Here is a 14077-nt window from a genome sequence, read left to right as displayed (position 1 = left end):
GTATACTGAGTACGACCTCCTAAGCGAATAGCAGATTATAACTACTGATAATAGCTGGACTACTAATAAGGTAAGCCTAGATTAGATCAAGCACTTCGACTACTATATAGCATCCCGAGTAAAGGGCAAATACCGGTTATTGATCCTCGACGGCTACGAGAGCCACCATTCGACCGAATTCGAGCTCTATTGCCAGAAGAACAATATTATTACGCTCTATATACCTCTGTATTCCTCTTACCTCCTCCAGCCACTTGATATCGGCTACTTTGGGCCGCTAAAGAAGGCGTACGGTCGCCAGGTTGAAGATTTGATGCGGATGCATATCATCTACGTGACCAAGCTTAAGTTCCTCTATAGCTTCCGCGAAGCCTTCTTCGCCTCTATAACAGAGAAGAATATACAGGGTGGCTTCAGAGGTGCTGGCCTTGTACCGTACAATCCAGAGAGGGTGCTTTCTAAGCTAGATATGCGGCTTCGTATGCCGACACCCTTAAACTCACGGGCCGGCACACCACAACCTTGGGTATTCCAGACGCCACACAACCCTCAAGAAGCTAACGCGCAGTCAACGCTCATCAAGACTCGCATTGCTAACCACCAAAATAGCTCCCCGACGTCGATATTGGCTGCTGTGGACCAGCTTACGAAAAGTACAACGGCTATGATGCACGAGGTGACCCTCCTTCAGTCAGAGGTTTCTGCGCTCCGCAAGGCCAACGAGGCACTAAGCAAGCGCCGGAGAGCTAAAAGAACACGCGTACAGCATAGAGGATCGCTTGCAGTACAAGATATACAGAATCAATCAGGCCAGGAGGCCGTGGCGGGGGAGGTAGCGCAAGAAAAGGAGCAGGATGGTAGTGGTGCAGGGGGGGGTCGTACGAAGGTTCGGTACTATGGTGTGTGCGGCAAACCTGGCCATAATGCCCGTACGTGCCAAGAGGTTGCAGAAGGGTCTGATTCAGCTGTTTCTGATGTAATTGTAGTTGGTTCGTAGTGTTGATGTGTTGCAATTGAAGATAGTTGTTGTTGGTTGGTAGAAAGTGGTGCATTCGCTTGTCTGGTGCACTCGCTTATCAAATACAGTAAATTGAAACAGTCCAAAAACCAAACTCCGGTGAGTCTCTTGGTCAGGTGTTGCCAACCGCAGGCGGTTGGCTCGGCGCGTCGCGCACTGCCACATGGTCAATGCGCACATATTTGTGGGTCCCCAGACAAAGCCTTCAGAATGAGGCTGTTTTCGCATTGCGATTCTGATTGAAGCCCTATATGGAACAGGTGCTACTCGGTCAGAGGAAGAGCTACAAATTTGGGTCTAGGAAACGTACCGGCTTGAAGGAAGTAGTAGTCTTGGAACTCCCGCTAAATGGTTGCATGTAGACACGGTAAGGCCACCCTCCTGAGGAAGCTTCTCTTGTTTATTGGGGTGGTGAAAGTTTGCCACCTGCGGAACAAGGCGATAAGAGCCGTTCTCAAGTGACCTGAAGTAGACCGTGGCTGTCCACTTGTTGCTGAAATCTTCGGTATTAGGTGCAAGAAGTGCATGTGGACGCCCCGGCGGGGTCGAAGTCGGAAGGGTCCATCTGCCTACGTAAACCATCACACGAAGGACGATGAGTTAATGCGGTTGCCTTACCGAAAATTGAACGAATTGCCGCCTTCAATCTGATGGGTATGTGGGGACGGTTTCATGCCCGGGTTGATGATCCGGTCAGCACGTTCGATGCATATCGGCATCCATGCCCTGACCGAATACAAGCTGCACGGTCAGAGCCGTGACGGCGGCGACGGAGTTCCGGGCCACGGTAGGCGACATTGACGTTGGTTATATGTAGAGTCAACGCATCCCAAGGGGAGCGGTGCCAGGGTGCAGCGCGCACCTCGAGTCGTGTAACCAAAATACCGGCCCTGGAACCGGGACCACGCTTATCAGACAGACTGATCCTCCACATTCTGCGCGGTGGTATGGAATGGACCAAACCCGGTTGGGCGGTATCATTGGAGTAATGCATCTGCAGTTCTAAAGCGCACGTCTTCGTCAGACCAGCCAGGTCAACGTTCCGTAGCGGGCTTGGTAGATTGCCAAAACGCAATGTATCTGCCGCCCTGATCTACACCAACAGCCAGGCGGGAGAGCTACCGTACGCAAGTTTATTGGCGCAGTACGGTGTGGTTCATTTGCGTAGAGGTGGAGTTCTAAGACACTCACAACCTAGATTTCACGACTGCGCGCCGCAGCGAGGATGGTCTGTAGAAGCCAAGTGATGACTCAAACGTCCGGTTAGCTAGAGTAGGAGATATGGTCTGACTGATGATTCTATGAAGGAAAACTCCCAGATAATTGTGCTCTCTCAAGCCTGTACCGAAACATACGAGACAATCACGTTCCCTCCCGTGTAAACAACCGGTTCGCCGATATGCGACCCGTCCGCCCGAACAGTCTGGATCACAATACGTCTGCCCCACAACAGGCCCGCGGTGCCCGGCGAGATGGTGAAGGGCTTGGTCTGGGTTCCCTCAAGCACTTCATCGTGCGACCCGGACTCGGAGTCCGCGAGCTGGTAGTTGAGACGAACCGAATATCTGCCGACCAGGAGCTCACCCTCGGCCGTGATGGTCACGCCGGCGTTGAGGGGTGTGGACCCTGCCTTGGATCCGGCGCCCATCCCGAACGACCCCGTCAACGTACCCTGCGAATTGTTCACCTCGCTGTTCAAAACGATCCAGCTCGCAGTCTTGGAGAGCGAGCAGAACGGGTCCTGGATCTTGTCCAGGCACCGACGGTCATCACCATGGACAAAAAACGTGAATGGCAATGTGACCGTGCGTTGCACTGTGTCGGGGAAGGTGTCGCCGACCTTCGGGATGGCATTAGACGCCACTTCGGGTGGGGAGGCTGGCAAGGGCAAGTTGTCCCTGGGGAGGTAAAGCGCGGGCACGCGTGCCAGACTGGCGTCGGGCCTTGCGTAGGACACGTTGGCGATGAAGGTGCCGGCAACGATAGGGACAAACTCCTCGTTGGTGCTGGGCACGCTGGGGATCACCTCCCAGAAAGAAGCGTCCGTGTCGGCGCCTGTTCCGCGGTCGTCCCATACGGAGCTATCGTTGAAGCCGCCGCCCTGGACCAAGTCGTCACGGAGACACCAAACCTGGTCAACATCAGGCTTGCCGTAACCGGTCCAGGCTACGTCGCCAAGGGCGACGTAGCCGAGAGGAGGGACAGGCCGCCAGAAGGAGCCGTCATGTTTCGCGCCACTGCCGCTGTCTCTCCAGACCTCGTGGTAGTCGACGGGACTCAGGACAGCTGGTCCCTTGCCTTGGACTCGGTTCAACGGATTGTCGCTGACAAGGAGGACGGCCCACTGGTTGTTGATGTTTCCATAATGAGGGACCGCCACGCTGCCCAGGGGACGGAGTCGCTCCTGGGGCTGAGGATGCCAGAAGCCACCGTCTCTATCGCCGCCGCTTCCGGAGTCGGTCCAGCGCCAGTCATAAGCAGACGTCAGGGTGACGGCGAGATCACGGTACGAACGTGCTTTGTTACCAGACGTGACAAAGATAGACATGATTGGGAGGCGTGAAGTATCGGATGCAAGCGGAAGGAGGGGGGATAAAAAGATCGTTGGTAGGATATCAAAATCGCTGATGGGTGGGCGAGGTACTCAGCAGCGGTTGGGCACATTTGTGCTCTGGTTACCGGTACTTATAGTTGTCTTCTCCGACGATGTGCCTTTCTCACTGCGCGCGCCAGCCGCAGGAGTCTAACACCCGCCGCAGCAGGCAAGCTGAGCGACTCGAGACATGCATGGATGCCCTCCAATGGGAGCTGAGGTCGCCGGAAGTGCCTGCTAGCTGTGCGTTAGATTCGGATAGCGCAAGCAGCGCGTGGATCGATTGAGAAAAAATTGGCGAGCGGTGGTCTTCGTGGCGAGCTGAACGGCTCGTCGTATTGTGAGCGTGGCTGTCCGTCCGCCACTCCGATCACCATCATGCGGGGATAAGAGCTCGGTTGGGAAGCTGCTAACTCCCCAGTGGCTTGGACGATCCGGGCCAGAAGAGTTTGTTTATTTCCATGGATTTCGTACGGCGGAAAAGCGTTTCAGGGTTCTCCGTTGCGGGCGGAAAGGCAGCTTGGTACTTGCTGGCTCGTAGACAGAACTTCTGTTGTGTCGAGTTGAGGGTGTTCGCTCGGTTTTGAGTGTTCTTATGAGATATTGTGGAACGTAGACGGTTGAGAACTTGATCAACTGGCGTTGTTCTGGTTGAGCCAGAACGCAAATAAGACTACCTATTTATCCGCTTTGGTCGATCCACCTGGCCCCATTAGAGTAGACGCAAAGTCTTGTTGTTGTATCACGTCCTTCTCGTCTACACCACCTACCATTCATACCAGCTTACCTAGGCACTGTACCGACCTACTTCGGAGCACCTACTAGAGCATACCGTAGAACTAACGACAAATTCTCTACCCCCGTGAATTTCCCTTGCTGATTATCGGCAACCAGCTTCCATCCCTCTCCTGCCAGCTCACTCTGTAACGGCGCCCTCGTCAGCTGCGTCGCTTTTCCTAGGGCCGTGCGATCCCACTCCTGTGTCCCCAACGCGGGGACAAAGAAACGATCCACGACCAAATCCCCCTTCTTCACCTTTGGCCCTACCACCAACAAGCTCACCGCCGTAACCACCACCCCTCGTCCGCGCACCCAATACGGCAACCTCGCGCGCAGCTCTGACAGATCGAGCTCTGCTCTCGCCTTCGCCTCCAGCCCCGCCCGGAACGCATACCACTCGTTGGATAGATCGTTTCGGAGGTCGAACAGCGCGAACAGCCCCGGCCCCCCGTCTCCCTCGTCGCCTAGGCTTTCCACCCGCGACCGGAACGCGTCGACCGCCTGCCCCGCCGTGTGCCGTAGCAGCGGGCCCCCATCGACCGCGGTGTACCGCAGGTGCAGCACGACGTCGGAAATGGTGGCGTAATCAAACGCGGCGCGCGTGGCAGGAGGGAGTTCCAACCTCCAGGAGCTAATCACGCCGGCGCCTTCAAAGGGGTGGAAACGCTCGCCGCCGCCACCCATGGGAGACAGCTCGAAGACGCCGGGGTCTTGGATGCCGGTGCTCAGCGCGACAGCGGTGAGGGGGATGCGGTCAGAACGGAAGCGCTCCGGATATGAGGCCTCGTCGGCGTAGTCGTCTGGGCCGCCGGTGATGGCGCTGACACGGTATCGGTGCTGGGTGAGCGACAGCGTGGCGCCGAGGCTGGTGTGCGGGCCGACGACGCAAGGGAGGGAGAGGGACACGGAGCGGATGCGCCGCAGGTAGTGGCCGGGGAAATCAAAGTCGAAGAAGACTTCGGGGAGAGAGAAGGTCGTGGCGCCGCGCTCGCGCAGCGCCAGCAAGGCAAGAGGGTTGAGCTGTCGGAGCGATATGTTCTTGGTAAGCTCGTAGTCATGGAGGGGACGGTCAAGGTAAGACGCTTCCATGCGGCGAAGGTCGAGCTGCAGTTGTTGGGCCGCAAGCAGGCCGTCGCGGCTCGCATCCCAGTAGCTGCCCGGGCGAAGGGAAGTGAGCGGGACGGAGCCACCGCGCTCGAAACGGAGGGCACGCTCGGCGCGGCGGGCCATGTCAGCGGCCAGTTGATAGAGATCGTAGTGTACAGCGCGGACCGAGTTCTCCAGCCAGGCGTAGAGCTTTTCGTTGGTGTACTTGGAGAGATACCAGTGCTCCGTCTCGGTGGCGTGGTCCAGCTCGAGGCGCTGGATGGCAGTCTCGCGGTCGTGAATCTCGAGACGCTTGCGTTGGATCTCGATCTGCTTGTCCAGGTTCTTGATCTCGCGCCCCTTGGTGTTGGCTTGCAGCCGGCGCTCCTGCAGCTGGCGCGTCAGAGCGGCCTTGCGCTGGGCATCGCTGCCCTTCTCCGACGCGGCGTAGGCCAGTGTGCGGAGTGCCGAGACACCACCACCCATGGCTTCGGCTACGTTCTCTGCGTCGGCCTTGATGCTGACGCCGACGCCCAGAGGCTCCGTGTTGGTTATGACACGCGGCAGGGCGCGCAGCATCGCCATGAACATCTCGGTGCCCGACGCAGTCAGGTGAAGGCCGGCGCTCACGCTAGCCATGCGCATCTCCTCAGCCTCGTGCCGGTTCATGCGCAGGTCGTCCGTCTGCGGCGTGTCGATGGACTGCTGAACGTCCACCCACTCGCCGCTCTCGGTGGGGATGCGGTCGAGACTCTCCCCGATCAGCTGGAGGTAGTAAGCCAGCTGACTCGCTGCCGCCTCGCGGTTTTGCTGCAGGGACTCGATCGTAAGAGCGATCTCATCGCGCTGTAGCTGCTTGAGACCGAGTACCAGCGTTTGTCGCGCTGAGTCCTGCCGCGCCTTCAGCAACATCAGTGCCTCGGCATCCCGCTTTTCCTTGACCTGTAGAAACTGCTCGCCCGTAGCACGTAGTTCATTGACAAGCTCTAGGGCCTTGGCAATGAGGAACGAGAAGCGCTGGTACGGCATCGGGCCGTCCATGTCGTTGAGGAGTGAGAGCAATCCGCCCGCCCCCCCGCCTAGCGCTCGAAAGAGTGCGGCGGGATCGAGGGAGGGCTCCGTCATGGAGTACACTATGGGCCGCCCGTTGATGTCGAGATTGTTGCGTGCCTTGTACAACCGGTCTTGGGCAAGGTCCCGTAGGGCCTGGTACTTGGGGTTGGCGGGTAGGCAGAAGTATGTGGTTCGCAACACCCCAAGGAGGCTCTTGCGCGCCGGGTCCTCGGCCATTCGGGCTTCGGTGCCGCGCAGCTCGATGTCACACAGGAAGGGGAACGCCAGATCCAGTTGGACCTCCATGGCGTCCCGCTTGTTGGGGAGGCTGCTATACGAGTGTACCACCGGCTTACCCAGCCGCGGTACCTTGGGCGGCTCAGGGCCGAGCACGTGGATGGCTTCGATGTAGCGCTGGATAGCGAGCGGCAGGGACTCGAGGCTCCCTTGCCGGAAATATTCGTCACCAGCCGCGATCAGCGTCTCGATGTACTTCATGACAATCCACTTCATGTACGCCTTCGGCCGAGCGCGGGCTGACGCGTGCGACGACGACGGGTTGCTTCGGCGCTCTGTCACGGCTACGGCGAGGGCTGTGTCGCCTTCGGACCAGCCCTCAAAGCGGTCGTAAATCTCGGCCTTGTTCCGGGCAATGTCGCGGAAAGGGGGGAAGCGCCAGCATGCGGCGGCCGCCTCCTCAGCGGTGCCACCGACCGCGTCCACGGTAGGGTCGAAGACGAGACGGGCCGCGCGCAGAGCCAACTCGAACTGCTGCGTGGCTAGAAACCGGTCGACGGCCATCAGCACACAGTGCATCCCCAACTCCCAGTTGTACAGCGCATACGATGTCGCCAACTCGTAGTAGCTGGACAAGCCGGCCTGGACCACGGCCTTTCCGTACCCCGTCACCGGGATATCTGCCATGACCGCAAGCAGCGGCTCCAGGTCGTCCGACTCGGAGATGGCCTGCATGAAGCGCGGCCCGTACTGGTGCTCGACCACCTCAAGCTTAGCGTTGTCTAGTAGGTTGTGAGACGCGAGCTCCGCCCTCTTCTTAGGCGTCATGCCCGTTAGCTCGGGATACATGAAGATGGATCGCGGAGACGCCCCGTCGCCAGGCTGCTCCTCGACGACAAGACCACTGGCGGCGCTGAGCTCGTCGTTGGCGTTGTAGGACAGCGTCCACACCAGCCGGCGCTTAATGCTCTGCGACGGGACGGCGAGGAGAGGGGTCAAAGGACTGCCCGTTCCAAACGGCGCCACGGAGGCGGACGGCACATCGACCTGCGCCGCCCCCGGCCGAGCCGCTTCGCTGTCCCACGAGAACTTCTGGAACGCCGTCGGCAGCGTCGTCTGCGTGGACGCCCGCGGGTCGCTGTAGGGGTTGGCGACGACGCGGTCCTCGCTGATTAGGAACGTGCCGAGGGAGTGGCTGTTGGCCTCGGTGGTCGCCACGCCGCCTGTTTTTTCGTTTCTCCAGCACCCTACGTGGATAGCCACGGCGTTGTTGCTGGTCCTGCACTGGAAGGTAAAACGCGCCAACGACGGCAGCGGCTCTTTAGTGAAAGAGGGGTCCCAGTCAACGACAAGGGCCGCCTGCGACACGCGCTTGGGCGTCCACTGGCCGTTAAGCAGCTCGGTCCAGGCCATGCGGATCTCCCAGTTCTTCGGCGACGCTGTCTTCATGTCGTGTGGCACCCGTTGGATGTCCTCAGCGTAAGATATCGGCTGCATCTGGCCTGCCTCGTCGGCCTTCTGGGGCGGACCCGGTGTCAACGTCTTGATCATGATCTGCGGCAGGTACAGCAGTAGCCGGTTGCCGCGGACGACAGGCAACAGGTAGCTACCGCAGTACGCGATGGTGGTGCCGTCCCAGTCGGCTTCGTACGTCATGGTGTCCATCTCGATGAGCGTCCAGGGTGACCACCACACCACGTTGTTGGGCTGGCTGAGGCGCATACTACGGTAGTAGAACCGAAACGGCGCGCTGCGGGTGCGGCCAAAGAAGTGGTAGATTTCGGGTGCGCTGGCCGTCTGATGCTGGCGCAGGTAGGCTACGATATCGAGGTCGGAAACCCCCGAGAGCCCCTGAACATAGGTGCGGATGGCACCCGAGAAGGTCTCCCAGTTCAGGTCCTTCTGCATAATTGTCGTCTCAAAGTCGGCAAAGAGGGGCGTCTTGTCATCGCGAAGGGTTGGGTCGATCCAGTTTTCTGGGTACAGGACGGCCTTGCGGGTGGCCGTCCACACATTGTGCTTCTGCATCCACAGCCACCTGCTCTGGTCGATATGGCTGCTGCTCACACCGTTGTTTACCTCCAGGCCCAGGAGACAGCGTTGCATGTAGAGCTGGACCGTCGAGATGGCCTGCTTCATCCGCGTGATCTCGAGCATGGCGCCCATCTGCACGTCTACGAGGAAGTACTCAAACAGAGCATCGGCGTCAAATAGCTCTCTGCTCCTCACGTACGGTTGTTGCAAGAGATACTCGACAAGGGCTGTCCGTTGCGTCTCCCGCAGCTTCGCCGTGCATTCGCTCAGCTGCCGGGGGCGGAGGAGCATGCGCAAGTCGTCGGCGCAAGTGAAGTCCTTGGTGATGTTTCCGGGTCGGCTAGGCATGGCGACCCGGAACAGAGTGAGCAAGGGCTGAATGGCCTCCTTTCCGGGGGCTGGCCGGATCCGGCCCGAGACCTCCATGACGGCCTGGAGAGAGGTGAACTCGTCGAGGCTCCGGAACCGCCTAAGTACATCGGCCGGCTTCATGTTGGTATACTTGGCCATCAGCGCCGTAGTCAGCTGGGCCTTGGGCCAGGTCGTAGCCGCAGCCAGCCGGGACGCAAGGTCAGGCGTGTCGTCATTTGGATCGGCAAGCCAGCCGAAGAGGCCAATTAGAGATTGAGGGTCCTTAGCCACCGAGTCCCTCAGTTGGCGGTACGAGTCCAGTCGGCACATGTCTTGCAGCGTCAGGGCGTCGAGGTGGAAGGCGACAAGGCCGCCCGGCGTTGAGAAATATTTCAGTTCTTCCAAGGACAGCTCCAATTTCTTGACAAGATATGCGGCGCGGCTGACGCGGGCCAGCACGGAGCCGACGGTTGTCACGCTGTCTTGGTCGAGTATGGTCGTGTTCGTGAACCGACTGGATGCTGATTGTTTGGTCTCCCACCTCACTTCGCTCAGAGGCACAGACGATGCCAGCAGGTAACTCTGGCCGTTGGTCATCATGATGCGGTCAGAACTCCATCCCCTCCCATCATGTTTGAGGTCCAGCTTGCGTCCATTGATGAAGAGGTCGGGGCCGGCCGTGCCGGACGACGACGACGACGACGGAGAGGGCAGTCCGAACGTATACCAGTCCGTGGCAGAGGGTCGGAAATAGCCAGACTTCAGGTCTTTTCTTGTGTCGCTCAGGTATTGCACCCTCCGTAGCATAAAGATGGCGGACGATGGCTCACCGGGCTTACTTGCCTCGCTGCCGGGGCCGCCGAGCCGCTTTTCTTGATGTAGCAGCACGGGAAGGATTGTCGGCTCCACACCGCTGATCTTGTCGCCGATGAAGCGAACGGCTAGATCTTCTATTACTCGGGCCCGGAGAGCCGGTAGCAAGAGCGTAACGAAATCGGCGCGCCGTATCCTGAGCTGCTTTTCGGCCTTGAGCGCTGCTTCTGTCTGTTTTTCCTCTTGCTCCTCAGACGCATCATCGGGGAGCGGGGCCTCGGAAGAGGTCGGCCCCTCCGGTGGATCAAGAACAAGTAGCCGCATTATGGACTCCCGTATGCCTTCGTCTGCCGGGCCCGAGAGGCTAGATAGTAAGGCTTGGTATGGGATCTTGGACAACTTGTCAACCTCCTCGACCGCGTCCCTGATGAACCGGGACTCCCCGATAATCTCGAGAGCCTTGGCCTTTTCCTTATCGGAAAGCAGCCCAGTCACGGTAACCGTTACACTCGTATCTCCTGTGCTTTGCCGGTTAGTCTTCACGATGAGCTTGTCGGGCAGAATCGGCCTGGTTGCCGGTGGTGGAAACGACAGAGACGGATCAAGTGACAATGTCCTGGATGTCGAGTATAATCCTGCGCCGATAGGAAGTCAATACCTGAGCAGTCTCGGCTAGGAAAGACGATATCAAAGTGGAACAAACCTTCGACAAGAAGAGCAATGGATCTGGCCGTAGCCGCGTCAAACAACTGGTTGCAGAGATCTAGAACATCCTGAGAAGTGACGACGCCCCCCAACAGCCGAGGATTCCAGGTCTTCTCTAGGCTATCCAACTTCTCCGCTGTGGCAGCCGTGAGACCCAGTGCTGCATCCGACACGGGAAGAAGCTCGGACTCGATTCTTCCCTCTTGACTCGCCGCCAGTAAAATCTCGGCTGTCGACCACCCGTTGTCTCTCAGCTGCCTCCAGGCCTTGACGGCATCGAGCGTTGTCTTGGGATCAAAAAAGGGATTAGGGTGCGGGAGGACGGATAGGGTAGCCAAGTAGTCCTTCGGCCGGACATCGAGCATGCGACACAAGAGGGTGTGACGGTACAATTTGGAAAGGACGTCCATGCTGAGCTCCGTGTTGCTCTTGATTCCGGTCGCCGTCATCATGTTATCCAGGTCTTCATTACCAAGCTTCAGGGCCATGGTTAGCGCAGAAATATGATTTTCAATGGCGTCCGAGGTCTCAAAGTACGTGCCGCTGGGGCCAGCTTGGAACACGGAATCGTCGCTGAGGAAACGAATGGGGCTAAGGAAGACCTTCTGGTAGAGGGAATTCTTCCCACGGCTGTTGATCTGAGCCCAGAGGGGTAGGATAGAGGAGGGCGACATGTTAGTCAAGCTGCTGAGCTTGATCAAGTATGACAAATCCTCGAGAAGTCGGTAGGTAATCCCACGGAAATCGTCGAGAGAGCCTACGACGCAGTTGGCGACATGGTTCTCGGTGAGACTCGCAATGGCCACGTCAACTTCGTGAATCGGCCAGCCGAGTTTATTCTTCAGTCGGATGAAGCTCTGCAGCTCGTGACAGAGCTGCTCTGTCAATGGCCCGATACCGGCCTTGTCAAGGCTGGTGCTGCCACCACCATCGTCATCCGGCCCGGCTGGTGGACGTGTGGCAGTGTCCAGGGACCGCAACCGCATCTCTGCCAACTGCCCGTTGAAGACCTTGGACTTGTCCACGTTCGTGATGATCAACCGCCTTCCGAAGTACGTTGTGTTAGTGATGTCGATGAGCTCCTCAAACGACAAGCCAGAGCGGGGCAGAAGCTGGCTGCGGATGAAACAGAGCCCTGTCTGCTCGTCCTCATCCTCGCTGAGCATCTCACTGGGGTCGGCGTAGCCCCAACTCTGATGAGCTCCCGGCACAGTTAGGACCTGCGAGAGCGGTCCCGCCACGGCATCGCCCGAGGCCAAGCCGGTAATCGAGTCCAGAAACTGGGCCGTGTAGATGTTTTCGCGGCTCACGGCGGAAAAGTCGAGGGGAAGGAACCCGAGCGTGTTTGCGACGTCGGCCCGGTGCCATATCGCGTCTGCTTCGCGGAGAAGTTCATCTCGCGAATCTTGGTCGTCCGGGAGGGCTGTGACAAACTGAGACAAGAGACATGCGGTAGACTTGAATGTCGATGACATCTCGAAGAAGGAGATGTCCAAGGCCGAGAGGTAGACCTTGGCGGCGTCAAGACCCTGGTTGTAGGGAAAGAACTTCAGGGGGTGCATCTGGGTCGCGATCTGGTCCTGGAACACTTTGGTTGTCTGCTCGCCCAGGGCAGCCGCTTTGCCGCTGCCACCGCCGCCGTCATCATCCTCCTCGTTGACTACTTGAAGTGCCGCTGTGCCTTCTGTACCGCCTTGACTAGCGATGAAGGACTCCATGATCTCATTGACAATGGCGATGTACGGAATCACGTTTTTGCTGTTGGCGCAGGAGAGTTTCAGTTCCTGCAGATCGGGCCGTCGATCGCTCAGGGCTTGAAGGAGCGTGTGGAAGCCGGCCTTGGATGGGTCGCATCGGGATTGTTCGAGGAATTTGAGCAGGTCGACGAAGTAGGCGGATGCACTGGTGATTGAGTTGCACTCGGAGCACGGCGTGGCCTGAAGGTCGAAGATCTCGGTCATGTTGAAACTCCGCTTGCTGCCCAGGAACGAGCCTCCGCTTCTCGAGTCGGCCTCATCTACGAGAGACCCAGCTCGTCTAACAGGGATACGGCCGGCGTCCGCGTCTTCGAGGCTGGCGGCAGCTTTCTTGGTGGCCAGGAAATCCTCATTCATGGTGGTGAGGATGTTGACCCACGTCACCTCGTTCCGGCAGTCGACGATGACGGCGTTGTCATGTATCTTGCAGGCCACATACCTGTCCATCCCTCGCATGGCCCTGACAAAGGATTCCTTAGTCTGCGAGGCGATATCATGAGCCGAGTAGAACCGCGCCTCCCGAAGCTGATTGATTTCACTAGGTTCCGTCACAAGACACTGGAGTCGTTGGAGCTTCATGAGGATGTTGAGGACCTGGTCGGGGTCGACGGTGCCTTCCCCAAGAGACGCGAAGAAGTTGGGCTCCTTGACCGCGCCGCTAAATTCAGGTGCCCCGATGCCAACCTCCTTGTCCACCGCATAGGACAAGGCCAGGGTGATGGCATCTTTCGGGTCATTGTCGCCCAACAGCTCTCCGGCCTTGATCGATGCCAGAAGTACCGCGAGCGGCTCTTTCTGTCCGAGGTTGGCCCGGAAGCGCTTCAGCACATCCCCGCCAACAGCAGGTAGCTCTCCACTGTAGTAGGAATTCAGAGCCAGGGAAGCCAAACGTCGTGAAGCGGGGTCCTGCTGCAACAGGAATGCGGCGAGGATCTCGTTGCCGGCCGCAACCGAGATGATGGTTTTGATCCACTGCAGCGTCCTAACATCGTCCAGCAACAGGTCTCCTCGGGCCAGAACCAAGTCCACAGCAGAGAGAAGGCTTCCTTCGCTGTCAATGGCGCTGCCGAGTGCTTCTGCCAGCGCTGTGTTCTCGGGGAGAAGAGAGCGAGCTGCGTCTTGCAACACCGCGGAGGAAGACATGGCGGTATCGGCACCGCAGTAGGAGGCACGCTTGAATAACTAGCAACGCAGAGATGAGATGATGGGGTTGGCGGCGAAAGCAACGGTGATATGTACGGCGGTCGATATGAGCCGGCGAGTCGCAATGGGAACGGCTGCGTGTGGCCGCATGCTGGAACTTACTAGTAGCCTAGCCCGATACCTGGTCTCAAGGCACGTCGAGCCGCCCAAAGCAAGCCGGTAAGGTGTCGTTTCGCTTGTGATGCCGTCCATGCAACAACGATTTCGCCAACCTTGGTATTTCCCGGCCGGCAAAGCTGCCCGCTAACAATCATCGTGAGCTCTACTGGAGGTCTAGCCCCAACTAGTGGCTCCCGCGTGCCACCATGATCTGCGCCCAGATGCCGAGAACCCTCGAGAACGCTGATGGCTTGCAGCTTGCAGCTTGCACCGCTCCACGTAGATCGGGCCTACCTACCTGACGTGACCCGCGCCTAACTGAGTGCATTAAAAAACTCGCGCCCCACC

At 58.5% G+C, this 14077-nt stretch overlaps 2 protein-coding genes across 2 annotated transcripts; both read right to left on the bottom strand.

Moving 5' to 3' along the window:
• Positions 1 to 2351: 2351 nt before the first annotated feature.
• MFIFM68171_02559 (uncharacterized protein) lies at positions 2352 to 3566 on the bottom strand (the record flags this gene model as incomplete). Its single annotated transcript, XM_071057981.1, has 1 exon — positions 2352 to 3566. One exon carries the CDS (start codon positions 3564 to 3566, stop codon positions 2352 to 2354), a length of 1215 nt encoding a protein of 404 aa, XP_070914082.1.
• Positions 3567 to 4415: 849 nt separating this feature from the next.
• On the bottom strand, positions 4416 to 13570 carry MFIFM68171_02558 (Toxin subunit; the record flags this gene model as incomplete). Its single annotated transcript, XM_071057980.1, has 2 exons — positions 4416 to 10600; positions 10669 to 13570. The coding sequence occupies 2 exons, from the start codon at positions 13568 to 13570 to the stop codon at positions 4416 to 4418; spliced, it is 9087 nt and encodes a 3028-aa protein (XP_070914081.1).
• Between the last annotated feature and the right edge of the window lie 507 nt (positions 13571 to 14077).

Source organism: Madurella fahalii (assembly GCF_045866475.1).
Source record: "Madurella fahalii IFM 68171 DNA, scaffold_1, whole genome shotgun sequence".
NCBI lineage: Eukaryota > Fungi > Ascomycota > Sordariomycetes > Sordariales > Madurella > Madurella fahalii.
This window is presented reverse-complemented; position numbering and strand designations above follow the sequence as displayed.